The sequence below is a fragment of the Xiphophorus maculatus genome, chromosome 5, assembly GCF_002775205.1.
Source record: "Xiphophorus maculatus strain JP 163 A chromosome 5, X_maculatus-5.0-male, whole genome shotgun sequence".
NCBI classification, from domain to species: Eukaryota; Metazoa; Chordata; class Actinopteri; order Cyprinodontiformes; family Poeciliidae; genus Xiphophorus; species Xiphophorus maculatus.
In genome coordinates, this window is record NC_036447.1 from 31,709,602 (window position 1) to 31,737,564 (window position 27,963).

General features: G+C 37.8%; 1 protein-coding gene across 1 annotated transcript in view; it reads right to left on the reverse strand.

Annotated features, from left to right (window-relative positions):
• The window catches only part of LOC102237391 (protein sidekick-1), a 487,074-nt gene that overhangs the window by 117,552 nt on the left and 341,559 nt on the right, over positions 1–27,963 (reverse strand). Inside the window, exon 6 of the mRNA XM_023333436.1 lies at positions 979–1,081. Within this exon, the coding sequence (XP_023189204.1) occupies positions 979–1,081 (103 nt within the window). The remainder of the gene's footprint in view (positions 1–978; positions 1,082–27,963) is intronic.

Sequence of the window (27,963 nt, forward strand, 5' to 3'; positions counted from 1 at the left end):
AATAAATATGACGAATCCACAGATTCAACAGATTTACTGCATAAGCTATTATGGTCTATTGTCTGAAAATTCCTGTAAGAGCTCCAGACTATCTGCTCATGACTTTCAAGTTCTAGACCAAGAGGCAAGTCTGAAGTCTCTGGTTTTAAATTATTAGGAGGTATTTAGCTTAAGTCCCAGACACGAGTCACCATAGCCGAACATACAGTTGAAACTTCATATTTACATTATAAATATTTTAAAATTTATAGTGTAAATTGTTCCCCTCACTTTCTCACATTAAATCATATAAAAGACTACCTGTTTTAGGTCAGTTAGAGTTAGCATAACCATTTACTAAGTGGCATAATACTGAGGAATATCATTGATTTACTTTGTATTATTTTCTATTATTTGCCTCTGATTCAGAAGCTCACAGTCACTAAATATCCAATGCTTACTCTTTAAACAATCTGATAAAGCCCAGACAATGATGTGATAGCTTTTTGAGCATCTGATAGGCCGATTCACATCCTATTGACAATCACAAGATTTTGGAAGTATATCCAAAACAGTTCTTCTCTGAAAGACAAAAAAAAATATGACTCATAAATTTAGCTTATAAATGTGTAGATGGACATTAAACATTTGACACAGATCAGTTGGAGTTTATAGAGTGATGTCAGATTGGACTTCTCTGAGCTAACTTGGATGCAGGTATGGACCTGATTCCTTTTCTGGAGACAAAAAAGCAATTTTACAGAGTGAAAACCTTTACATTTAAATTTACAATTAGAGCTTGAAGAAACATGCATTTAAGTCTTTGTGATGTCCTCTGAAAAGAGTTTTTCAGCACTGTGTTTGTGTACTCTACCTGTATAGAGCTACAAGATTATATAGAGACCTCTAATTTTAATGGAGGAAAACGGAATTCCCTGGTAAAATTGGACTTTTTCACACTTGTGAGCACAGGTATGAATGAACACAAAATAAATTTACCTGGCATTGGCAATGCACTCCAGCGTAGCCTCCTTCCCCAAAACAACTGTTGTGTTTTTAGGTCCAATCACAATATCTGGAGCTACAAGCTCTGACCCAGGATCTGCAACAGGACCACAAAAAAATGTGAATGTCGAGCCCATAAATCATGCTGGAACCCCTAGCAGCACAATTTCAAACATAGATTCCAGCTACATTGTTTGACTTGCACAACTGTAGGGTGTGTACAGCATTGTACTTTTATTAAATCAGCGATTATTACTTAGTACAAGCTTAAATATATAAAAGCGTACATTTAGGATTCACATTTTACCTAAAATATCTTTTATTAAATTATTCTAATCATCAGCTGTTAGGTTGCTGATAATAGCAGTGGAAAGCATAACTGCTTTGCAAACATTTTTAATTTTCTTAACAAAATGAATGAGATTTTATGATTTCTGGTGCTGAGGCCAGTTTCTTCTGAATCAGAATAACGTAAAGACTCCAAAAAGGATGAATGCTGCCATTAAATGGCCCAAAAGATAATGTGTAATTGCTTTAGTGGACAGTAACACTAATATGCTACTCGGAGCAGGCTTCTAACTATCTCTTAGATCGCTTTTAAAAAGGTCAAAACTGTTAATACACTTTGTCTAGATGCCATATTGGATGAATTCAGTGCATGTCTATAGACCTACAAGGTTTTAAGAATTAAACACTTTACGAGAATCCATTAATGCATTACTAACAATAGGCATAGATTATCACTCTTAATAGCCCTCTTGTTTCCTATGTAATACACCAAAACTGTTGGGAACTTCATTGTCAGTGTTTATTTTGAAATGGCTCTCTGTACAGAGCAGTGTGATGTTGAAGGGCGACACCAGCTTATGCAAACACATCAAAATGAGCAAAGCTGTGTGTGTTGTGTGCTGAAAAGTTTTCTATTGCTTAAGTACTGTACATGTCCTGTATTACATTGGAAAAATGTCCTGGTATCAGTCTGTGAACTTAAGATCATTATATGAATCAAGGCAATGATATGATTCACATTAGCAAGTTTACCTTGAATCATGTGATCCAGTCAAAGTCCAGAATTAAATTCAATTGAGATGCTGCAGCATTATTTTAAACGGGTCTTTCACACTGAAAGTCCTCTTAGGTGGCTGAATTAAAACCATTCTACAAAGAAGAGTGGCTCAAAGCTGCTCACAGTGACATACAAAAGTGAATACAATGTATTAAAACCAGTTAAAATCTGTTATGAGGTTTAAAGGGCAATCGATTTTTACAAAGGGGACAAGTTGGTTTGAATAATATTTCCCTGTAATAAGATGTATTGTAATTTAAAAACTTTTCCTTTGTTATTCAGGCCATCTTTGATGTTGATGAATATTTGTTTGATGATCTGAAACACTGAAGCATCAGACAAAAGAGTAATAGTAAAGAAATCAGTAAGGGACAAATACTTTTCTAATGTGTCATGCAGCAGTTTGTGGCTAAACATAAATGTCCTTATGGCGCCTTACGTCCCATAGGGAGCTCCAAAAAACACCTGAGGAAGTGCCTTTGGACCAGTATTTGCTCTTTATACCTTTTACATTAGATTGACATCTGCAGAAATAATTACTCTAGGAATGGAAGTGCAAATTAAATCCACACTATGACATTAAAGTGGTCGGTGTGCATTCAAATTTCCACATGTTCTAATTAGGACATTAACTCCTGGGTCCCTGCAAAATACAACGTGATAGAAATGAGAGTCTTTGTGGCTGAAAAGCTGAAACCAAGGCAACATTTTCTCATGCTTTCAAACTGTTCTCTCAAAAATGACTCCTCCTTTGTGTGCACAGTCTAATTCTCTGCAACCTGCTATCTGACTTCCTGGAGATTGCATGGCGGGGTGTGTGCGTGTGTGTGGGAGAGTTACCATGATAGTCTTCACAAAAACAAGAACAGTGCTTTATGTGGAGAAAGATTTATGGTTTGAAGGATGTGTGGAGGTGAATAGTGCGTGTGATTTATGGCTGGAATGGCCTTTCATTAGAAAAAAAAGTTTTCTAGAAATATTTAGCTTAAAATGTTCAACATTTTCCCAGTAAACTTTCTAAAGCCATTGAAAAGGTAATTAGATAAACCCAAACACTGCCGTTCGGATTAAGGATAGCTTCCTGATGAATATGTAGATTTCCAAAAGAGAGGGTAGTAACTGCAAATTACCAGACTAGCTCTGATGGAGACAGAGGGATGGGGGTTGAGTAGAAGGAAAGATGAGGGTGGGTGCTGGAAGGTAGGGGATCAGCTTTGATATTTCTTTGAAGGGAAGGAGGAAGAGGTGGTAATTGACTCTGCTCTTTATTCCTCTTTCACATTCTCTCTTTCTTTCTCCTTTTCTTAATCAGAGATAAAGCAAAAAGAAGTCGTGTCTCTGTTCAGTAATAAGACAAGCTGGTAATAGAAGACAGGCAGCCAGTAGCACACGACGTGACATGCAACCATTTGCTGACTACTGTCTTGACACCTACATTCAGTGATGCTGCTACTTATTTCCAGAAATTGAATCATTAACAAGAAATATAAGAAAAATAACACAAAAATAGATGGAAAATCAATAAGGAATTGAATCAAGAAGTGAGATCAATGGGTTCGCTGACTGGTCTTCAACCCCACAAACAGATGAGACAAGACTTCGTCTAGGTAAAAAAAAAAAATGCTCCAGATGAACCAGTTAAGAGTAATAAGAGTAATTTCAAAGGTAATTTTGCATGAGCGATATATGTGAGAGCTGAGTAGCAAAGCAGAATGGGTATTTGATGTGCTAATGCAATAAACAAGCTAACTGCAATTTCACACTTTGAGGTTGACCAACTTTTTGAAAAGACTATTATCCATCCATCCATCCATTTTCTGTACACCCTTGTCCCTAGTGAGGTCGAGAAGAGTGTTGGTGCCTATCTCCAGCAAATATTTCGGGCGAGAGGCGGAGTACAACCTGGACAGGTCGTCAGTCTGTCGCAGGGCAACACAGAAACAGACAGGACACACAACCATGCACACACACCTAGGGAGAATTTAGAGAGACCAATTAACCTAACAGTCATATTTTTGGAGTATGGGAGGAAGTAGGAGTACCCAGAGAGAATCCACACATGCACAGGGAGAACATGCAAACTCCATGCATTAAGATCCTGGGCCGGAAATCGAACCTAAGACCTTCTTGCTGCAAGGCAACAGTGCTACCAACTGCGCCACCGTGCAGCCTGAAAAGACTATTATTAATACAAAAAATAAATGTAAAAAATCATGTGTTTATTTTGAGAAATTTAGTTCAAAATTTTAAATAGCCAAATATTTTTTACAGATATCTGGGTAAATCCACAGCACTGGTTTCCATTGTAGAAAGGGTTGAACAGTCGTTTTCATGAGACAGGCCTCCTGAGTGACCAGTTAGGTTGCACATGTGAATTAAAATCAAAATCAATTGTGTTTCAGTGCTGTTCTAAACATTTCACACATGTTGGTGGAGAATTTATGTACAATGTAATGCCGCACAGATAGGCTGACATCAATTTTAAAAGTTTGTTTTTGAAGTAGAAGAGACAAGCAGCGAGAGTGGGTGGAAGACCTGAAGAGGCACAAGCATGATGGACAGACAGAGTTGGAAGTATGGAGAAAAAGTACAACATGTCCATTAGCTGTCCAGTGTGGGAAGCAGAGGTCAGACAGCAACTACTAACCATCAGTGCAGTCCTAATGGCAGCAACAGTAGCAGATAATGAGTGTAGGGGGACATGAACCCAACCTATTAACTATAAAACCATGTGTCTGAGAGGAGAACATGGACAAATTCACATAGCAGAAACACTAATGGGACAAAAAGTAACGTCTTGGGGGAAGAAGATAGATCATATCAGGAAGATATAGTAGGGTGGGCATGAAGATGGGGAGAAAGTGAGAAACAATTGTGCAGATGGTCTTCCTCCCGTAGTGACAGACATGTTGGTAGAAATAGAGGCAAAAGTAAAATGCCATACGGCTGTATGATCTGCACTCTTTTCTCCCCCTATCACTGTGTCTAACATATTCTTTCTCAGGGGAAATCTATCAGTTTAGTTTGTCTGGATATCTCCTTCCCAACTGCCTATCTCCTTTCCAGTCTTCTCTCTCATCACCTTGCCATTTCTGAGTAGTTGTTTTAACTGAGATCATTTTTTTATTTTAGTTTATTTTTTCAATTTTACCAGGAATAAAATAGAAGAGGGTGATAAGTTTGTTATTGAATGTTTTCTGAGTGGTTGCTACCAAATGTCTACATACATTTTGTCTTTGAAGAAAGATTCTTCAAAGACAGCCCAGAAGTAGAAGCCCTATTCAAGATACATCCTGTTCTACACTCTGCTTCATACAGACGTTCTGGACCCTCAGCCATTGAGAAATGATTGATTGCTGGAGGAGTGGACTCTGTTGAAGTTTTAAACAATTGGATCTGATTTTACCTCTTATATTTGGCTGTTATGGTTGTAATGCAGTTCTTGATGAAGCTTACAGGAAATTTCATTGACTGTAAGAGTAGGAGTAGGGCCATGATATATTTCTTTCCAGCAATAAGTAGTATTAGTATTAAGTAGTTCCTTTGTGCTGAATTTAATTACTCAATATTCTGAAGGTTGGCTAACTGACTGAATGGATTCATCAACTTGCTGTTGCCAAATTATAACCCTAAAACAGTACAGAAAATCTGCATTATTGTTTACAACTTCTCCTGTTTGCTGACTGGTCAGGGTGAAATCCCTCCTGAGAAATCAAGCTCAATGGGAGAAATCCCATATGGAGTACAAAAGTAAAATGATAATCAAGTGGAATGAAAGGAAATCAGACTAGTTTTAACCAGCAGTGGAAAAAAAGTCAAATAATACCTGAATTTTCCCTTTGTGGGAGAATGAAAACTGTTTCTATTCTATTCTACTGTAAATGTTTTTGAAGTAGGATGACGCAGCACTGCCCCTGTCTTGCTTCTTCCTGGGCACTGACATGAAGCTGGCTGAAAGAAGTCTCCAAGTTGGGGTGTGCTGTGGTGGCGCAGGGGGTTAGCACGCCCCACGTTTGGAGGCCTTAGTCGACGTCGCGGGTTCGACTCCTGGTCCTGACAACCTTTACCGCATGTCTTCCCCCCTCTCCTCACCCTCCTTCCTGTCTGCCTACTGTAGAAAAAATACGAGCCACTAGCGCCGCAAAAACTCTTCAGAGAAAAAAAAGAAGTCTCCAAGTCATTGCCTTCACTTTAAGGAAAATAAACCTTAGCTGTTTGGAAATATTTCACATCATGAAAAATCCAAAAGTAAAATTAAAGTCATCGTGTGCAACTACAGGAGTGTTACCCCTTTTCATTTATGCAATTAGTGAGTAAAATATTGAGTATACAAGCAATAAGTGGAAACTCTCCATAGCTGATGCTGTTTTCAAACTGTAAAAAGGTGTTTCAATCTGAACAATATATGCATTATATATTGGTAGCCACAACTAATTTTCTCCTTGTAAGTACTTTTTTTTTTTACATGTTTTCATTAGCAAGCAGATTATTTTTAAAAGTTTGAAGAATTACTGATTTTCTCTATTAAATGAATGTGATTACATTGTGTTATCATTAAGCACACATTTGTTCTTATCCCTGGAAGATTTAGGTTTAAAATCATCTTTTTCACCAGCATGATTTTTCAAAATGCACTGGGAAACAAAAACATGGATCTAATGCTAATTAGATTCCCATGATTTTCTGAAGATAGAGACCATGTCTAACTGGCATTTTTAAGTGAAATGCAAATAAGAGATTTAAAAAATGATAGTTCTTTCACTTTGTTTATTATGTGTTTAGAAATGCCTGCTTCATTTTCTGTTGATTGTAGGAAAACAATTTTACATCAAACTCTGCAGGGGTATCAATATATTTAGGCTCATCTGTACATTTTTATTTAGAGCCCTCAGGTTATCATACTGGAAAACTTGTGTGAAGTTTTAACTTTAGAAAAGGTTTTTAAAGAAAGAGTGAGCAGTTAAAATAAACTAACAAGTGATGACGGGAAGGAAAAAACAACCTTTAAGCATTTTGTAACTGCATGTCCTTGTTCTTAGTTGTGGTTAAAAATTCAACACAAAAGAGGCTGCAAAGCCCTGCGACATTACAATGCTCTCTCATCAGTGCAATCATTGCTGATTGACAGCAACACACTGACACAGCTGTGTAAGGGTGTGTGGAATTCTGTATCTGAAAAACTGTACAATAAAGCAGAGAAAATGAATGAAAAATGAGAGGTGGAGTTTTAGGACAGAATATATAGAGATGAACTCAGAGACAGGACGAGATGAAAGGCTATTCCATCCAGAGATTAGAGTGTAATCCATCGTTGAATGGATTCTCTCAGATTACAGCTTGTTCGCCTATTAAATCTGTCAGTCAACTCCCAATAGTGTCAGAGAGAAGGCGCCTGAGTGTGTGTATGATCTTTCTGTGACTGGAGATCTGTGTGTTTTAAGCCTTTTAGACAAATCTCTGCAGAGACCTTGAGAGCAGAGGGATTGGCTGAGGGCTGAGCTCACATGCGCACGCACACGCCCACACATGCCAGCACACGCATCTGTCTGCACATACACACACCTACAAACCCGCGCACGCACGCACACATACAAATGCAAGCAGGAGAAGGCTGGTGTTAGCTGACTGTGTATTAATAGAGTTGTCAGATATGTGTCTGCAGGATTCACAACCAGCTAACACATATCACACTGACACCACATATATAGCAAACAAAGTTTAAATGAAAGGAGAATGAAAGGCAAAAAAGAATAAAAAAGTGACCGATTAAAACAATCTGAAAACCAGATGTAAAAAATTCATATTTTACAGAGTAGTTTTTGCTTTGTACACAAAAAATAAATGGAGAGGAAAAAGTGATTCTTTGCTGATCTCTCCAGAGGATACTGCAGGAGCTCAAGAAATGAGGTGAGTGTCTCTTTGCATGTCATGGTGCTCATTAATGCTGCATGCTGACAGCTAAGTGTCATCGTCAGAGAACCCTTGCCTCAGAATGAAAATAAAAAAATATATTTAAAAAATCACAAGCCAAGACCTGCAGCTCTCTAAAACAATGCCACACGGCACAGAGTTGCAGATCCAAGCCCTAAGGGAGGCAGACACAGGCAACCAGAAATACAGAGAGAGGATGGAGAAAGGTGTATCATTTCCTTCAGCTGCCAAGTCAGAAACCTATTGTCGATTTATACAAGTTGTGTGAGGAACAGGAAGTAGTTGGAAAAAAAATGTAGCAGGTATGGTGAGACAGAGCAGGAGTTAATACCTCCATGAGGCTCAATTATCACTTTATTATTTAGCGAGTTTTTAAGGTGCTGAACAAAACCCAAACTAACACAATGAGGCGGCATTTTAGCAGCACTACAGTGGGGCAACAGCATGTACACTGTGTTCCAAATGATTATGCAAGTGATATTTTCTCAGATTTTCTTAAATGGTCAATGCAAATGATGGTCAGTATAATTTTCAAGTCATGAACTATTACAGTATAAATCAAATTTTACTGAACAAAGCTCCCCATGAGAACAGTATTTTTTTCAAAAATAAAAAACTCAAAATGCAAAATGTTCCAAATTATTATGCACATCAGATTTTCTAAACATTTTATGGATTATAAAGAACTGCAAACGGTCATTCTTTGAATGTGCAGCATTAAGTGGTCACATGTACTAAAATCAAAAGCTGTTTCAATCAAAAACATCTTAACAGACCAAGTTCCATGTTACCATAGGACCTTCTTTGATATCACAGCACAATTCTTGCATCCATTGAACTTGTGAGTTTGTGGAAAGTTTCTGCTTGAATTTCTTTGCAGGATGTCAGAAAACCTTCCCAGAGCTGCTGGTTTGATATGAACTGCATTCCACCCTCAGATCTTCTGCTTGAGGAAACTCCAAAGGTTCTCAATAGGGTTGAGGTCAGAGGTCAGAGGAGGATGGTGACCACACCATGAGTTTCTCCCCTTTTATGCCCGTAGCAGCCAATGACACAGCGGTATTCCTTGCAGCAAAAGACGGTGCAATGTCATGCATGAAGATGATTTTGCTACGGAAGTTACAGCTCTCCTTTTTGAACCATGAAAGAAAGTGATCCGTCAGAAAGTCCATATACTTTGCTGAGATCATTTTCACACCTTCAGGGACTCTGAAGGGGCCGACCAAAGATTCTCTCCCCATGATTTCAGCCCAAAAAATGACTCCACCACCTCCTTGCTGACATCACAGCTATGTTGAGATGTGGTGGCCATCCACCACCAATCCATTACTGTGTCCATCTGGACCATGGGACCAGAGTTGCACAGCAGTCATCAGTGAACAAGTCTGTTTGAAAATTAATCTTCATGTACGGCTGGGCCCACTGTGACCATTTCTGCTTGTGAGCACTGGTTAGGGGGCCCAATAGTAGGTTCATGCACCGCAATACTCTGGAGGATCCTCCACCTTGAGATTCTGGATCCACCAGGAGCTTCAAATAGCTGTTTGCTGCTTTTTAAGGGCATTGCTGCTCTCTTAATCCGATGAATTTGTTTAACAGAAACCTTCCTCATTAAGCCTTTATCTGTATAAACCCATCTTTGTTTTGAATCAGCCACAGTACGATCACAGTACGATAACGCTTCAGTTTTCGTTAACTATCTAATGTTAACGAATAATGTTATGATAATACCTTGTCATATGGCACTACACTATCTGATGATTTTCATCAGCAGAGAGATCCTTTCTCTTTCCATATTGCTTAAAACCTGTGGTCTGCTTAATAATGTGGAACATCCGACTTAAGTAGATTTCCTTTAATTGAGCTCACCAGACAAACTAATCAACCCAGCTCTCTGAAATGAATTATAGTGATTCAAAGAGCCCTGACACACAATACCATCTATGAATTTAACAGCACAACAAAAAATTGAATCTTTTGACACTTAAATCTAATTTGCATTACAATTTGGAACACAATGTATGTCTGCTTGTTGCTTACCTGTCTTCCATTTGACACAGCAGGTAAAAAAAATAAAAGCTGATGCTTAGATGTGTTTAGTTTAGCCCATTTGCTTTTCACATTAGTGAAAAGTGCCTTACACGTTTATTATCACAGATTTCAATTTCTACATTTGTATGCACATTTTATAGCATTGTACAAAATATTAACATTAAAACACTGATACAACAGTTGTGTTAAAGTACCTGTAGGTTTCACAGATTACCAGAAAACCGCATGCTGGAATTGGAATTTAAGTTTCACAGTGTGGTATACATAGAGCTGGGAAATATGGATAAAAAAATATCCTTATATATTTTTACTTTGTTCAAAGGTTTCAATAAATATCACAATACAATTTTACATTAAAATTCTACTTTCCGGTGTCACGTGTAGCTCTGTGGTGGAGCAGGAACACATCACCTCTGGTGAACTGCCCTAGTTACAGAAATTTACATAAATTTGGAGGTTCACAAGCAGGCATCAAAATTTATAAGTAATTGCGTGTGACGTCAATGGGATAGCACTGCCTCGCGCCCAGCGTCCTGGTCTTTCTGGCACTTTATTTAGTTTCTTATTTATAGGAGTATAAACCAAAGAAAGCATGACGGAAAATTTTGTTATTCTGAAACCATGACATTTTACAACTTCCGTATACCCTAATACTGGCATCACAATCCTTCTTCTCTTTGACATTCCTCATCAGGTAAAGTAAAGACTAAGTTTTAAAAAAAAATCATTCATTTTAGTAGTTTTATTTTAAATAGATTTTTGGTTTCCTAATAAATGTGGCACCTTTGATTCTGCTAAGACAATTATTTTTTCATGTTTTATTTTCCCCACTGTATAAATGCACTCAAATTAATGGTTGAGATTTTCAAAAAATGCTTAACAAAAGATTATGTTTCTGCAATAAAAGGTGAAATTATTTCCAAGCCTTTGATACATTTTACCAGGCGTGTCAATAACTGTGTGGAGGGGACTGTACATTGTTCTTTTTTTTAACTGCTTCTGTGAGTGAAAGACTTTCCTGTGACACTTTTATTAGCCAGGAGTTAGGATGATGCAGAAGAATAATGTGACCCGTATGAGCCAAGACAATCAGATTGAGTCTGCTACCACACTCTCATGGTTCTAACTGCAGAGCACAATATATCCTATAGACCTTTTTTTATTTTGCAGAGTACTTAAACTCTCAGTGCTTGGTTCGCTGTCTTAACACCTGGAGGCTACGTTCTCACCTGCTGCTGATACAATTTCAGCTTCTGTTCAAATTTCACACTTCAAAAGGCCTACCTTGGCCCCTGAAAACCCTGCAGGAAATGTCTAGCGTTTTTTCTATTGAGGTGAAGTAGGAGTCATTGCTGCCCAGTTTTAACATGGCTTGATTTCGTAAAAAGTGAGAAAAGCCAAGTAATGGGTTGAATGTCGCTATCATATTCTCTGTTTATTATTCGAAATAATTCAAAAAAGCAAAGATATTTGTGGTTTGAAAGAATGAATCAGACCTAGGCTTGAACACATTTTTACTTTTTGGTTTGATTCTGTCAGATTTAAAAACATCAAATACTTTCCAGAATCCAGGAATGATTTAAATGATGATCAGATACAACATTTGTCAAGCAGAGATTTAAATCCCCGAAAGCAGCTTGAGAGAGTCCCACAGGTAATTGAACACCATTCCCTACATCATATAAGCCTAAAAACATATACAATGTAATAATTAGAAATTGTAACCTGTATCTGTACTAATAACTACACTTTCATGAAGGGTTAGGGTTACCCTAACCTAGTAACAGCATATTATTTAACTTTTTTCTGTACTTTTGGAAAGAATGTGAAAAAAAAATAACAGTGTGAAGGAAGGTATTGAGACCATCATTCATAAGCATTTCCAAAAATTTGAAATCCAAATCTATGTTTTTTATTGATATTTAAGAAACTTTGAAAAGTTTGACTTTTTTATCCGATCTCTCTCATCCAAACTTAATCCTAACAAAAACATTTAATCAATCCCAACCAGTGTTCAATCAGATCTACAAGTCAGTAGACATCCCTTGTATTTTGTGTCTGTTTATGTAAAATTTGGTTGGTGGGATAGAAATGGTTTGAAACATTTGCTGTTGATTTTTTTTTGTTGCTATTACAGATTGTATTGTGGGCATCCATATGTACTCTCATCAGTTTATTTGTTGTTGATGGAAATCGCCCATAAGATAACTGAAGTATATTTAGTCATGTTTTGTTTATAGCAGGGTGCCCAAAATCGGTCCGTGAGGGCCGGCATCCTGCACATTTTAGTTCTCTCCCTGGTGGTAGTAACAACCTTTTCAGCTTGTTAATGTTCTTCTTAGGCCTTCTAACGAGCCATCATGTGATCCAGGTGCGTTAAACCAGGGAGAGAACTAAAACATGCAGAATGGTACATTTGATTGCTAATATGGTATATGGTCGGTTTCCAGTTTCAAGGTACCACGATGGAAGAGATGTTTAAAAGCCTCAAAATTGCTTTCGGAAAACCAGCACAAAAAAAAAGAATGATCTTATTTTCAGAATTTTTGTGGAGTTTTACCACGGGTTCTAAAAATTGTGGTAGGCGCGATTTTTAAGATTGGTCTCATACTATGAACAACTTTCATTTCACTATGAATATAATTAAAATAAATTGAATTTATCAGCATTAATTAACTTTCCACCCCCTAGCTGTGTAGTTGTGTGCTTCTTTTGCATTTTAAACATCACATAACTTGAGGTGCATTAGACTTAATAATAAATATCTCCTGTGGAGAAAAATCAGGTTTTTTTCCTTCTTTCTTTTTCTAAAAATATATGATGTTTGGTTACTATAATAAGTTCATGTAGCTCAGAGACTTCAAAATGTTTCATATATCATACAGTTTTGCAAAGAGTCTGTTTTCACTTGGCACCAGAAAATGTTTAAAGGATCTTGTGAAAAAAAGCTCACATCCTGTGCTGCAATTGTGACTTTCTTTTTTGCTGTTAGCTAATAGTCGCTCAGCTCTGACATTCTGCTGGATGCTTTGGGTCATGGCAATATTTGTTTCTGTTTAGATACACAAAGATCAAATGATTCAGAGACAGAAAGCAGGAGAGTAAATGAAAATGTAAATGGTCTGTTACCTGTTGACCAACGGTTTTTCTTGCCAACTGTCCATCAGCCAGAGAGAATGAGATGGGAAAAAATATATATGTTAGAGAAAAGTACTACTGGACAAAGAGGAACACTGTGAGCAATATAATTTAAATTTGCAATATTTCCTCGGGGCATAGCAGGAAGACACTTTTAGCATAAAAAGAAGCAAAAGAAAAAACAGCCTAGACCAGCATTCACAAATCAAACCCTTAAAAACATCTAAAAGCTTGAGTGGAAAACTGCATAAGAAGCCTCTTTCAGAGAGAAACAGGAAAAATAAATACAGACAAAAAATAAATGGCAGAGAAATGGATGACAGAGAAAAACAGACGGAGCAAAAGTGAGGATGCTATGTTATCACGGAGTCCAGAGGAAGACTGGCGCATCCATCAACTGACAGCTACCAAAAATGTCCCTCATTCTCTTCTCTCCTCCTTCCTTTTATATTTCAGTGTTTGTATTGCTTCCTGTATTTGTCACAACTTAGGAGAAGGCAAGGCTATAGTTCTTGAAAAGATTGAAACAACATTCTACTAGCAGAAGATCTACACTGACTATTATGCTATCAGAATACTTTCTCCTCACACCTCTGTTCAGCCAAAGTCTCACTCAACTCTGCAAAGGTGGAAACTTGGTTTGTGGAAAAAAAGAGAGTTAACAATAACCATTCAAGAGTTATTGTCTCTTCTGTTTGAATAATTTCAAGACAATAACCAAAACATGAAACTTCTCCCTACTGTAAAAAAACAACATAAAAACAAAATTTTTAGGGTTACATTTCCTTGTCATTGACTCAAAGGGTGGGAGGCAAAATGTGAGAAGTACTTTAGAGCTTAACAACATCCACATGAGTTCTGACAGCAAAAGATGCTCAATAAGAGTTATTATTAGGAGTTTTAAAACATTATATATTTTTAAATGTAGTACAGCTGGAGGGTGGGGTCTTTTCCCTCGGATGTGTCAACATCATATGGATGTGTTTTCCCATTCATAAGTTAAAATTAACTCACTGCAGAATGAAAAGCCATTTATAATGCATCTGAACCATAACTGGTTAACTGCAGTACATGTACCAATATCCCAGTCTTATATTATCCCATAAACACCAGCACAATATTATCTGAAAACAACAGCTAATGGTAGTTTAATAAATGTTACAAAACACAGAAATTTAGAGCCCAACTATGTATCTGGATTGGATATGTTTGAAAGATATGGACAAAAATATATATAGAAAATATAAAAACCCATAGAATAAATACAGAAAAATGTCATTTTACCTTTTTGAAGTCCTTGAAATAAACAGAAAAAATAGACAGATGGACAAATAAATGCACAGACCAATTAAATGGATGGATGGATAACTGGATAGAAAATAAACTCATCAGCAAAAATGTGATGCTTTTATTTACATCATAAATAAAAGTTGATTCCATAGTTTTCTTGATTTTTCCAGACAGTCCTGTACCACACTCATCTGTTTCATTTTACAACCCCATCCTACTTACAAAGGAAATAATGCGAGAACTGTAGGCAAGTTCAGGCAGTCAACCTGAGCTGTGGTGATCTTCCACATACTCCATAGAACAGTACAGCACAGGCATTCTGTGTACTTGTGCTGTTGCCTTCCTCCAGTCTGCCCCTCATCATTCTACACACCACCCCTGTAGCCCTCCATGGCTGTATATTCCCTGGCATGCTAGGAGACATGTTTTTGCTGGCCAACTTGGAGATGAAGTGATAAGGTTGGAGCCTAAATACCAAATGAATGGTTGTTCTATAATCTTTAATAATTCAAACATTTTAAAAAGTTGGATGTCATTCATATTGATCATTACAATTTATTGATTACCTGATCAGCAACAGCTCCAAATCATTCTTAAACTTTTTTCCTGAAAATCTCAGATATTTGCTTTTGTACAGAAATTTACTTCTGAACCTTCTGGGTTGATTATGTTGTGTAATGCACACACCACTCCCCATCGTTAATCCATAGGATTAAATATGAAGTCATCCAAACATTTGCAGTTATAACAGTTTCAACTCTTCTGGGAGGGATTTACACAAAGTTTATGAGTGTGTTACAGAACGTTTTGACGAAGATTCCAGAAGCACATTTTTTATGTCAGACATTGATTTTGGAGCCCTGGATTGCAGTATTTTATTGCACAGGTGGTATTCTGTCAGGGTGTTTGCAGCGGAAGGCCAGTGGATTTAACCACTGATCATGTAAATGATCAGGAAACCTGATTTCAGTTATTTGGAGTGGTAATCAAAATTTTGAGAAATTTAGAATCTATGCGTGACAAATATGTTTCCTCAGCACAGTCGAGCTATTACCTGTTAACATTTAGAACTATACAATAAATGTTATAAACAATATTCTAATGTTTATAGAATATTGTGCAGATGAATTGGATAAAATTGTCTGAGTTTAAAATCTAATAAAAAAAAAGTTATTAAAACTTTCCCATTATTACTAACAAATACTTTGTAATAATATTGGCAAAGAAGGTTAGTTATAGCTCAAGATTTTTTGCTTCAAACCAAACAGATATATTTTTCTAACTTGGGTGCATTATGTGTGTTGTCATGTTGCATTACTGATAAATGTTATATAGGAGAGTCTAAAAGGACAAATACAAAAAGGAAGAGGCAGGATTTGGTCTGAAGAGCAGACTGTTTTGTGACTACATTGTAATGATGTGTTATTCTGAGTCATCTGAGTTCCAAACAGGAGCAGAGAAACAAAGAGGAAACAAGGGGATGGCAGAGCAGGGTGTGCGTGTGTGTGTTTGTGTGTCCTCTCAACACACAAACATCAGATGTTTTTGGAGCTGAATCCAATTTCCCACTAATATTCCTGTCTCTTACTGTCTTTAAAAGCTTTTGAAGACCCTTGAATTATTTACAGTCTAAATCAGTGTTCCTAATTATATGTGTTTTAGGAAACAGAACAACCGCAGCCAGGTGGGAGGCCTCGTCTATAAAAGGCGATGAGTCACCGTAATATCCATTATTAACGTGTTGTGTTTAAAATACAGTTCGAGGTGATGTGAAAATATTAGTGTGGGCCTGTGTTTGTCCCATTTATATTCATAAATTTGCTGTTGTGTATTCAGACGCCCAAAAGAGATGCAACAAGCAGGTCACCATGTCCTCTGTGTGCTCGCCATTGTGAGTTTGATGTTGCACAACTTGGTGTTTATCTGTGGTTGGGTTCTTCTTTTCAATTCACCTTTTTCATGCCCCACCTGTCTCCCTCTGTCTGTGTGTAAATGTGGCATGTGTCATGTCCATTCTCCCCTGACCTGAGCAGATGTTGACCCTTGAGTTTACAGCTATAGGTCACTCATGCCTTCCCAACAATCAGTCAAATACACAAACACACCCACAGGGCTTCATTCCCCACCCATCTACACACATGTACATTTGTTCCCTTTTTTTAAAGAGCTGTTTTGCTCTGCTTCTCTTTGCTCTACTCATCCATACACATTGGCAGCGAATGCCATATTTCCATCAGCAAAAGCGTGTCTTTTTTTAGTAACATGTTTGAGTCTTTTCTTTTTCCCATGGCTGTTTTAAGCCCAAAGTTCAACCTGAAAAACCCCAACCATTCCAATTTACCCTGTCAATCTTATCATCCTTTCTCTTTGTTCCTTTTCTTTGCTCTAAACTACACAAGTACACATTCACACACTTATTTTAAATTCTCACCAGTAGTTATACAAATGCAATGCTCCAATTTCTAATACTGCCACATTTAGAGACTTGTCTATCCACATGCATGCAGACAAACTGGATAAGGTTTTGACCTTAGATGGAAGAAGACAATTCCTCACAGATGAAATATTAAAATTGTATCTTCAATTAGCTTCTTTACTAGTAGACAGCATTGTATGTGGCTTTTTAAATTTGACATGAATAGTGAAGTGATTCATTCATTTAACATTTTTACATATTTTCACACTGCGACCATTTCAGTGCACTTTATGTCACTTTATGTGACAGACCATCCAAGGTGCCACATAACCATGACATGGAAGTGGGTTTTACTAATTGATATGACTAGAATATTTTTGGCAATACTAACATATTGAAATGCTTTGTTTTGACTTTTGTATTGCACACATGTTCAATAAACAAAGCATTGTATAGTTAGTACTGTGAATAAGAGTTTCTGTAACACAAGTTGTCAGAATTGCAAATATACCTTCTTTTAACTGTGCGCTGTAAAAACTCACTTTTTTAACTTTTAATCTCAACTTGAGTGTTTTTAAAGTGTTTTAAAACAGAATTAAGTTTGTGTTTTCCAGTGTTGAACCTGTAGTTATAAATATTCCTTACTATCTATAAGCTTGTCAATAATGAATTAACTCATGTTTGAAAGTTGACTTACACATGGGTTTAAGGTAGCTTTTGAATATTAATTTGTAAGTTAAAGGACTTACAATGTTTTACAGAGTAGCTATCACTAAGTTTTAAGGCAGCCATATTGGATTCCTAAAAGGGGTTGGTGGTACCACCCTCGTGGTACATTTACACTGATATTAGAATAGATTATATTCTACTAACAAGGTGATGTACAAGCATGGCGCCATCAGTTAAAATGCTGAATAATAAAATAGTCTAGCACAGGGGTCACCAAAACGGTGCCCAGGGGTACCCTGTCGCCCGAGGGGACATTGTCAGTCGCCCGCGGAGCAAGTTCTAAAAATAGCCATTGTCATTAAGGAGCACTGCCAAAGAAATTATTTAATGTAATATTTTTACATTGAATTAATAACATTTGTTTACATTTAGATTTTTTTTAAAGTAAATTATGAAAAATGTTTAAAATAAATTGCTTTATGCATAAAACTCTTTTCTATGGTTAAAGTTCAGAACTATGCGCAGACACCTGCAGGATATTATCGGAGGGCAGCAGCGCCTGCAGCTGTACGGCTGCACCCACTCTGCCTACCTTAAGATTTTCCTTGAAGTAAAAACAGAAAAGAATAATTTCTGAAATTTTTATTATTGAACCCTCTTTACAATTAACAAAATTTGTGGAGAAAAAAAAAAAGATCTTATGTGCCAAACCATCTTGTACGTAGCGCACGTCTGAGTCTGTGGGGGTCAAAGGGCACGCCAAAGTTTAAATCTTATTGGCCATTGGTTTGCTTTTGTTTATTTGGCGGCTTGGCGCTTTTTCTGTAAGCTAAAAATAAATGAGCAGAGTTTGAACCTCCCGTAGTTCTAAGAGCGGTTTGGAGCCAGTTGAGCTTTACAGCGTCGGTTCTGGCAGGTCGCCTGTTTATGAGCTTCTTTGATGTTTCCCGAACTGGAGAGCTGATGGGTCTCCCGTTAGCTGACATCTGCCGCTCTTCCCGAGCGTCGCGCTAAGACTGTGGGTTAAACAATTTAATCTAGTCGAAACGTTCCCCAAAATAGTAAAAATTAAGCAAACATTGTTGCTTCACCTTCTCCTCCTTTGGACGTCTGACACCACCTGAACCTGGGAATCAACATCCTCCTCTTTCCGTGGATCTCATGGGTAGGCTTCGCTTTCATGTCTTTATTATTTAGCATAATTTGTGTAAAAAAAACACACAAAAAAAGGGTGCGCTGCTTTAGTGGTTTAGGTTTGTGGTGCTTTTGTGCGACGCGCACATGATGAGCGTTGGAGAGGTGGTTGTGCTCTTGCAGGTCAGGTGCAGTGATAGTTTTGTACGTACCTTCCGATCTGTCGGACATTTTTTTCCCCGACATCTGCTGGTGTCAGCCAATAGGTGACCCGTCATCTTTTAAGTTTGCGAAACCACAAAAAAAGCTAAAAAAAAAGCTCAGGCTTTTTTTGAACCACAGGAGGTTCAAACTCCACTCAGCATTTTTAGCTCACAGAAAAAGCAAATTGACCAATCAGATTTAGGCTTTCGCGTGTCCTTTGACACCCACAGACTCACACTGATGTGCGCTACATACAAGATGTTTTGGCACAAAATAACTTTTTCTTCCCTCTACAATTTTGTAAATAGTAAAGACGGTTGGATAATAAAAAATACAATAACCTTTCTTTTCTTTTATTTTAAGGAAAATCTTACAGTGCATACAGCTGCAGCTGCAACAATCCATACTCTCAGTGACTTGTGGGCAATTTAGAATCACACAGAAAAGCTCCAAAAGGGAATCAAACTTAAAACTCTGAACTAAGAACTTCTGATCACATAATAGCAATTAACCATAGTTGCATGGTAAATTATTATAACTATTGTCAGTAGTCCCTAACATTAATATGATCAGGCAGTATGTAATCATATACATACGTACTGTATATGTACTATTGTTATAAAGGCTGAGCCAAGAAAATGTATGTCTGTATTAAACAAGTAGCCCTTCATGTTACTCTGTACCAGTGAAGTAGCTCCCAGTCTCAAAAAGTTTGGTGACCCCTGGTAACCTCCTGTCCCCTGGTAACCTCTGTCCAAGCATCCCTGGAGAACTTTTTGAGGTTTCAGCAGAAGATTTTTACTATCAATCCAGGGAATTTCTGTTCTTTAACAGTTCTGTTCTTTAACCCTCCTCTCCATTGAAGCCAAATCCTGCCGTGGACTCAGAATTCTCCCTCTGTATATATGCAAACTCTGGGAAGGTAACAACTTCCGGCTGTCTGTCTACCTGTACCAAACACTAGCACCAGTTGACCTTTCCCATTTACCATGTCAGTCATCATCATGACCCACCAGCTTATTTCCTCACATACACATAAAGCCAAAATGCATGGCTCAGTCTTTCATGCACTTACAGGTAACTTGCACTTACAGGTACAAGTTATCACCTGTCATTCTGCACCCAATCCCAAATGTTGCTAGGTTTTCACACTTCTCATAGCTATCAAAAACAAATAGCTCATGTGTTTTTAATTTTTCTTCCCTTTGAGTTAGATTATAGAGCTCTCTATTCATATTCCTATCAGGCAGATGCATTTATTTCTTCTGAAATCGATGCACTCAAAAGTGGATTTGGGATAAAATGTAATTAATTTGCTCTTCAGTACAACTTCTTAGTCTCTTAACAAAACATTATGGAAGGGGGAGAGCAAATAAAATTGTCGAAATTGCTGAGCAAATGCAAATAAAAAAATAAAACAAACAATATAGCACAAAAAACAACTGACATGACATCTAATAAAACATAAACTGTATGGAGATGTTCAATTTATATCATAACCTTAATGATCAATTCAAGTTGTGCAGAAGACTTCTGTAACTTTATTCAAATGATGACAGAAGAAGATTAAGAAAATAGAAGTCTCTGATCCCATAGGAGTAAATGAAGGACACTAAAAAGTCAGAAAGGAATGAAACACAAGACTTTACAAGCTAAAAGTAGAAGTGAAAAGGTGTTGATCAGGCATGCCATGGTGGCGTAGTGGTTAGCGCGACCCGTATTTGGAGGCCTTGAGTCCTCGACGCGGCTGTCGCGGGTTCGACTCCCGGACCCGACGACATTTGCCGCATGTCTTCCCCCCTCTCCTTCCCCGTTTCCTGTCAGCCTACTATCATATAAGGGACACTAGAGCCCACAAAAAGACCCCCTGGAGGGGTTAAAAAAAAAAAAAGGAAAGGTGTTGACCAAAAATGGCTATGATGTTGTTCAGCTGTGAGTGAGCACTCAGCATTTCACCACCTCAGGGTGAAACACCAGATGGAGAAGGGACTGTATGAGGGGAACGAGCACAGCAATCTGTCATTACTAAATCATGTTGTTTCCTTTCTTTTTACTTTTCTTCAACCAGAATGCTGCAGGATAACTGCAGTCTTTTGCTCTTCTCCTCAGCCATCCCATCAATGGCTTCATGTTGCTCCCTTGCATTGTCTGTGTCTCAGAACAGGGCCTGTGAGAGCATTGTCATGATGTAGTTCAACTATAAAGGGACACTGATATTTAAACGGCCTCCATCAAATTCCATCTGAAATTTCACTGCTTCCTGTTTATGCTTCCACCTCACAGTCCTATCGTTTTCTATATACCAGTGAGTTAAAGGCCAAAGCCATTGCTTAATGGGCAAGGCTCTCTTGTACACTACCATTCAGAAAGATGAAATAATGATTAATGGAATAAAACATTAGCATTGGCAGAGTTGGGTAGCTTACATCTCAACACACCTATAATTCAATACATTTGGTACAATACAATACTAAACCATGATTCACTGTTATAGGTCAGTTCAATGAGACATAATTTTGGGCAAAGCAAAGAAAAAATAAATAGTGAGTTTATGTAAAAAGTGGTCCTTTTGGTACACTTCTGGTACAGTGATTCTTGTGGCAGTGCTTTTACACGCCTGATGGACCTCTGAGACCCACAAATTAGTTCAGTTCTGACACTGAACTAATTTGAAGAAAGAGCCTTCAGACCAATCTGCAGATTATTTAATCCATGGAAATATTTTTTGTACATCTAATAAATATCTGGCAGCAAGATGTTTTTCAAAGCAATTTTAGCTAGATCAAGGATTCCTAAATTATATTTTTTGAGTATCTGGCACTACAACAGAAAAACTGAAATCTACTTATGAAGTAAAAATGCTGCTTTTATGGAATAAAAGCTTAAAAGAATACTGTTTGTCTTTATCTCCCTAACAGAAATAAGGATTTCTCTTAACAGTTGTAGACTCTGTGAAAAGGTTTTGATCACATCTGCACTTGCTAAAGGACTTATTCTTTTTCTATTCCCACTCTGAAACCATTCCAGAGACCCCTGACTATGTCCTCTAAACAACACCTACAGATATCTATGCCTACAAACTGTTGCCAGCTCAGATCAAAAGCAAAGACAGTAGCAATGTTCAAGTTACTGAAGATATAATCTTATTCACTGTCTGAAGTCAATCAAAGCATTATGACATCAAAGTGGAAAAAAGTTAAAGTGGGACAAAAAAAGGTCAAAAGATACATTGAGGGAAAAAAAATCATGCCAGACAAAAAATTGAGCATAAAATAATACATTTCATTTTGCTACAAGTAAGAGGCCAAAAACATAAAAATCTTAGTTCTTTACAAGTGTTTTAAGTCCAGAAAACCTCCATCCAGCAGTTTCTTTTATGACCAGCTTGTATTATGACATAGGCACCTTACCACCATCTTACGAAACCTGGCTGTATCCTGTGTGAAACAACTAAAGTCAATAAATATCTAACAGAAAGCCTGCATACAAAATACCTTGATTATCAGCTACTATTTATTACAGTCAAAGCAGTCCCTTGTGATGTTCATGTTTTGGACAGTGATGTGATTACAAAACTTTTGTGATTTGTTGTGCAGATTTTAGAAATATTCCCATTTTTGTACTGAAAAAGATACAAGTACTTGTGCTTGTGATTGTTCTCCATTAAATAAAGAACTGGAAGGGCTTCATTTGGCTAGTTACAAAAACATGTCTTCATCATTTTGGATCAAGAGGAAATAAGTCATCTTCAACCTTGCAGGAAATGAACTAACTTCACAGCTCTGATATTTTGCACTTGATGCAGATTTGTGATACTGAGCCACTTAGGAAGTTCTCAGTTCGGTAAACAACAGTTTGGGAAAAATACTTAGGATTCTATTGAAAGAAGCATTTGCCACCAGAAAACATTAGAGAATTATATGCATCAAGCAGAACTGCAGTAGTACCAGCCAGCAATATACAGGGCTGGTATTTTAAATGTTTTTACATATAAAATAGGCCGATAGTAACTGGTATAAAATTCTTTTAGCTACAAACAAGTTTGTTTGTGTCCTCCATACAACTGAGCATCTATTTTCAGTGATGTTAAACAGTGAAAAAAGCAACAAATCCTTCCATTAGATGAGCAAATCTCTCTCACCAATTAAATTCTCAAGAACAGGACAGAAAAGTGATGTAATTATGACTCATCGTTCAGCACTTAAAACTGTTGTCTGTATTCATGTTATGTCTGATCTCCAAGCTGTACCTCCAGTGTAAATGCAGACAAAGTCTTATTAAATTGCTGAGTGCATCAGGCTCCTGCTGCACAAAGGAAGCCACATCTAACTTTAGCAACCAAACTGACTGACTCCATGTCTGCAATTATGTCCTCAGGTTTGTGCCCCAATGCCCCTGTGTCTCTGTACATACAACAATCCCTCAAGAAGACAAGGTAGGCTAAGGACTGTGACTGATTAGTGGTTTAATTGATTAGCTGGTTCAGATATTGATTAGTTGGGTCTGGCTCAAACAGATTCATTAGAACAGTGATAGAAGAGTTTGATGTTGCTGCAGCTGTTCTGCCTGGCCCTGGACAGCACGCCCCACTAATGGACATAATCGGTCTGTCTGTGGACCAGATTATGTCCATAGGCACAAACTGCTGAGTGTGAGTGTAGTACATGGAAGGCTGCACACATCTCTTATTCTTCACTCTCACCAAACATCCAGCCAGGGAATGAGGTGGGAAATGTGCCGAGGTAACTCAGGATAAGAAAAACGGAGAAGGGCGACATCTATTTTTGGATTAAAAGCCCTGTTGATCTATTTCTGTTTTCCGCATCCCCTTTCAATTTAGAATTTTTGCACTTTGCCTCTTTTTTTTCATTCCATCCATCTCTGTCATCCTCAGAGCTTTTAACAGTCTTGCAAGCTACTTTTTCTTTGACTTTCTGCAGTACACGATCCCATTCTGTTCCCATATTTAAAATGCACCTTTATTTATCTCTCCTTCTATAACAGATTCTTTGTGAGTACTTTGTGGTGAAGCCCGGAAAGCACTGTTACGCTGAAGAATATGCAATCGAACTTAATTTTTTTTGTTGCTTAGGATGTGAATTTAGCAGAAAGACTTAATGTTCAGGCTGACAGAGCAGTTGCTTGAAAACAAAGAGAGTCATGCATCTTTGACAGAGTATGATCAGCTCAGTCACGACAAGTTACACACGTGGGCAAAATTGTTGGTATCCCTCGGTTAATGAAAGAAAAGCCCACAATGGTCACAGAAACAACTTGAATCTGACAAAGGTAATAATGAATACAAAGTATATGAAAATGAACAAATGAAAGTCAGACATTGTTTTCAAACATGCTTCAACTGAATTATTTTTTAAAAATAAACTCAACCGGCCTGGACAAAAATTATGGCTTTGTAAAAAAAAAAAATGTTTTGCAGCACAATGGTCTTGGAATCTGCTTCTGGATGAACTTCATTTGAAAGATCTGGTCTCATTTTATTACTTCAAGGGTTTTGCAAATGATATAGCAGAAACGTCTGTATGGCACTGTTTAAATTGACTTTAGGGGAGTGAGTTTTACCTAATGAGGTTATTGATAGTAGACTGTGTTTTTTGTAGTTAACTGTTGAAGCTGTATGACTGTCAGGACACTCTTGTAAAAGATATACTTAATGTCAATTAGTTTTATCCTGGTCGAATAAAGATTGAAGAAGAAGAAATTAAAAACCAGCTAAAATACTTATCATACATATCACTAGCATGTTGAGCAACTAGCATTGTTGACTAACATTGACGTACTCTATTCAGTATGAGACGTTTAGCTTTTATATAAAAATTTGAAAAAAAAAACTCTTGCTAACTTAAATGCTACTTTAATGTGTGGACAATGAGTAGCATTTTGACTTGTGATAGCACCTCTAGAATATGTGCTATCACAAGCATGGAGCCTATGTGTAGCACCGGTATCGCACCACTAACTGCGCCACTGGACCAGTTCTAGGCTCTACGGAGTGGGGAGCAAGAATAATAACACCAGAGACTGCTGCTTTAAGTGAAAAAGGCCAGCAATTTACTGAATGCAAAACACACATATAAAATACAATACATGAAACCAAAAATACCCTGCAGATTCTTAATAATGATATAAATATAAATGGGGAGGAAAAGGGGAAAAAAATAAAAAATTAAATAAAAAGTATATCACTCTTTCTTTTTGCTCTTTAGTTCACCTAGGTTATTTTAATCAGACTAATTTGAGTTAATTAGACCGGTCTCTTTTTCCTAGGTTGCATCTATTTTAAGATTTCTATTTTTCTCCTGAGTTAACTCATTTTCCTTTCTTTTACAGGTAGGAAAATACCTTCAAACACAATTAAATCAAAGTGGACCACAATTACTCAAATCACATTCAGAGACATAAACATATGAAAATCAAAGTATGGCACTTTAAATTCAAGTTCAGGTCCAAATGTAAATCCAGGTACTCAGTTCAATGAAAAGTCTCAGTTTGATTCAGTCCAAAAAGATAATAATTCGATCAGTTCTCAGTTCTCAGTTCTGTTCAGTTCAGTTCGAACTAGTTCCTGATATTCCTACCGCTCCAGCAGCAGATTACCACACGTGGGAGAGTCCCTCCCTGATGCGATGGAGAAGAAGAATTGAAGGTCTAGGTCTGGCTCGCCATCTTGAATCCCGTCTGTGAATGTGCATGTCGCACATGGCAGACCAATCCTCTCTCAGACCGAGCTTCCAACCGGACAAAAAAACCTGACCTGTGTAACAGGCCACAAACACAATAAAACTCTTTTTAAATCCTCAAATTATACAAATAAATTCTTCTTCATAAACTAGGGTGACCAGACGTCCTCCTTTTTCCCGGACATGTCCTACTTTTCAGACCTAAAAAGATGTCCGGGGGGAATTTAAAAATCGTCCGGGATTTTGGTCAACTGCCTCAAAACACTACATAGCTTACAGTGCATTGTAGGGCACTGCGCACAGTAGGGTGACCATATTTTACTTTAGGAAAACCCGGACAACCTGCAGCAGCGGGGGGGTTAAACCAGAACACCTTCAGGGGGGGTGCGCTGCTGGGAAAGTCAGGAGAACCTGCAGCGGGGGGGTGTTGGGGAAACCAGAACACAGAAAGTCTAAAAGCGGGAAAACTACATACATTTGCGCTTTCGCATGTTGTTTGCGTACTGACAGCCATCTTCTGATTAAGAACAGGGCTGCCCGCACTGACGCGGCTCAGGGATTACGTGACACGCAGCGCTGTCTCAATTATATGTGATAAAGAGCTCAATAGGTACAGTAGTGTGTACATTCTGTGTGGGTGAGGAAGATGTGCAACAGCAGTCCTTCCATCAGAAGGGGACGCTATGTGCTGTAACGCGTATGTTTTTGGAGCAATTTAGAGACGGTGTGTGTCTCAGAGAGAGTGAGATAGGGACTGGAGCAGCAGTAGTTAGGGAAAGTCTGTGCAGCCTGTAATTGTTGAGTAGAAGTTATTAAATATTTATCTCTTCAGCACCTCAGTGCCACATCATGTTTTTATGTGCTTTGCCCTTGTTATGGGCAAGTGAGGGAGTTAAACCCGAAGACAAGACCTACTTCGGCCCTGGAGGAAATATCTCCCATGTTTTCCGGCTATGGTCAGAAGACAAAAGGAGGAACGGCTAAGAGGTGAAAGTTTTCGGTGACGGCAGACAACAACAAAAGTTGAACATTTCTCAACTTTCTTGTCTTGCATCACTAGCCCACGTGTCCACATCTACGTGCACAAGCTCAAAATTTCAAATGCATGATTTACGGAGGTCGCTCAGCAGCATAACGATAAACAGCTGTCGCTTCATCACAGAAGTTCCATAGGAAATGAATGGAGAGAAACATTCCTATAAACATTTATAATGGCTTCTTTAAAACTTCCTGAATAAAAAAACTTGGAAAACTGAGAATCTGCAGATATTCTTGGTCTGAGACAATTAAACATTTATTGAAAATATGCATACAGTGGCAGTTTTTGATATCATTTATAGGAGCAGTTGCTCATGATGGCATCAGAATGGGGTAGAGCACCCAGTAACTAGAAAATAAAATATATCATATGTCAGTTGTCCCCTGAACAAGCTTGCTACTACTGTATTTTCCAGACTATACAGCACACCTCACTATAAACCGCACCCACAAAGTTTTTTTTTAAAAACTGGAAATGTACATATATAAGCTGCAGCGGGCTATAAGCCGCTGGTTTCTCCGCCGCTCTCGGCTTTCCACAAGGACACAGCAGCGGGAGCGTCCTTAATAAATCTGCTATTAAGGATGCAGCCCTGCATCTACAATGCCGAGCCATGGATTTATTCACGCCAAGATTACATGCAGTGGCTATTGATCTGTACTGTCTGATCGATAGCCTTCAACTCAAAAGTGGCATCATATGAACTTCTTTGCATAGTTTCCATGATGAGGGGGTATGAGTTTGAAAACATTTCTCCATCGTGCCTGCTGCTAGCATGTGCTTGTCCTAAATGAAAATCAGCACTTTCTTCTTTGATTTCCAATTTTGACTTCCACTAATTGACTTCCTGCTAAAGAGCCCCCTGGCGGATGAAGAAAAATCCACAGAAAAGCCGCACCGGGCTATAAGCCACATGGTTCAAAACGTGGGAACAAAGTAGCGGCTTGCAATCCAAAACATAAGCTATTTGTATGCATGTGTAGGGGAGAAAGCTTTACTTAGTTGCTGTTTAGTAACTAGGGAAAGTTACTAAAGCATTACCTGCTTTCTCCTGCTGCAAAAAATACTAAACTGATAACTGCTTGCATTTTAATTGGTTGTGGTATGACATCAGGGGTTTGCTCAGGGCACCACTCCTGCAAGAACCACAACTGTGTGCATATTTATATTTCAAGCTTACAATGTTAGGCATAGTAATTAATCATGACTAATCACTGCACCAGAATGTGATTAATCTTGCTACAGTTTTTAATCAATTGACAGTACTAACATACATACATACATACATACATACATACATACATACATACATACATACATACATACATACATACATACATAC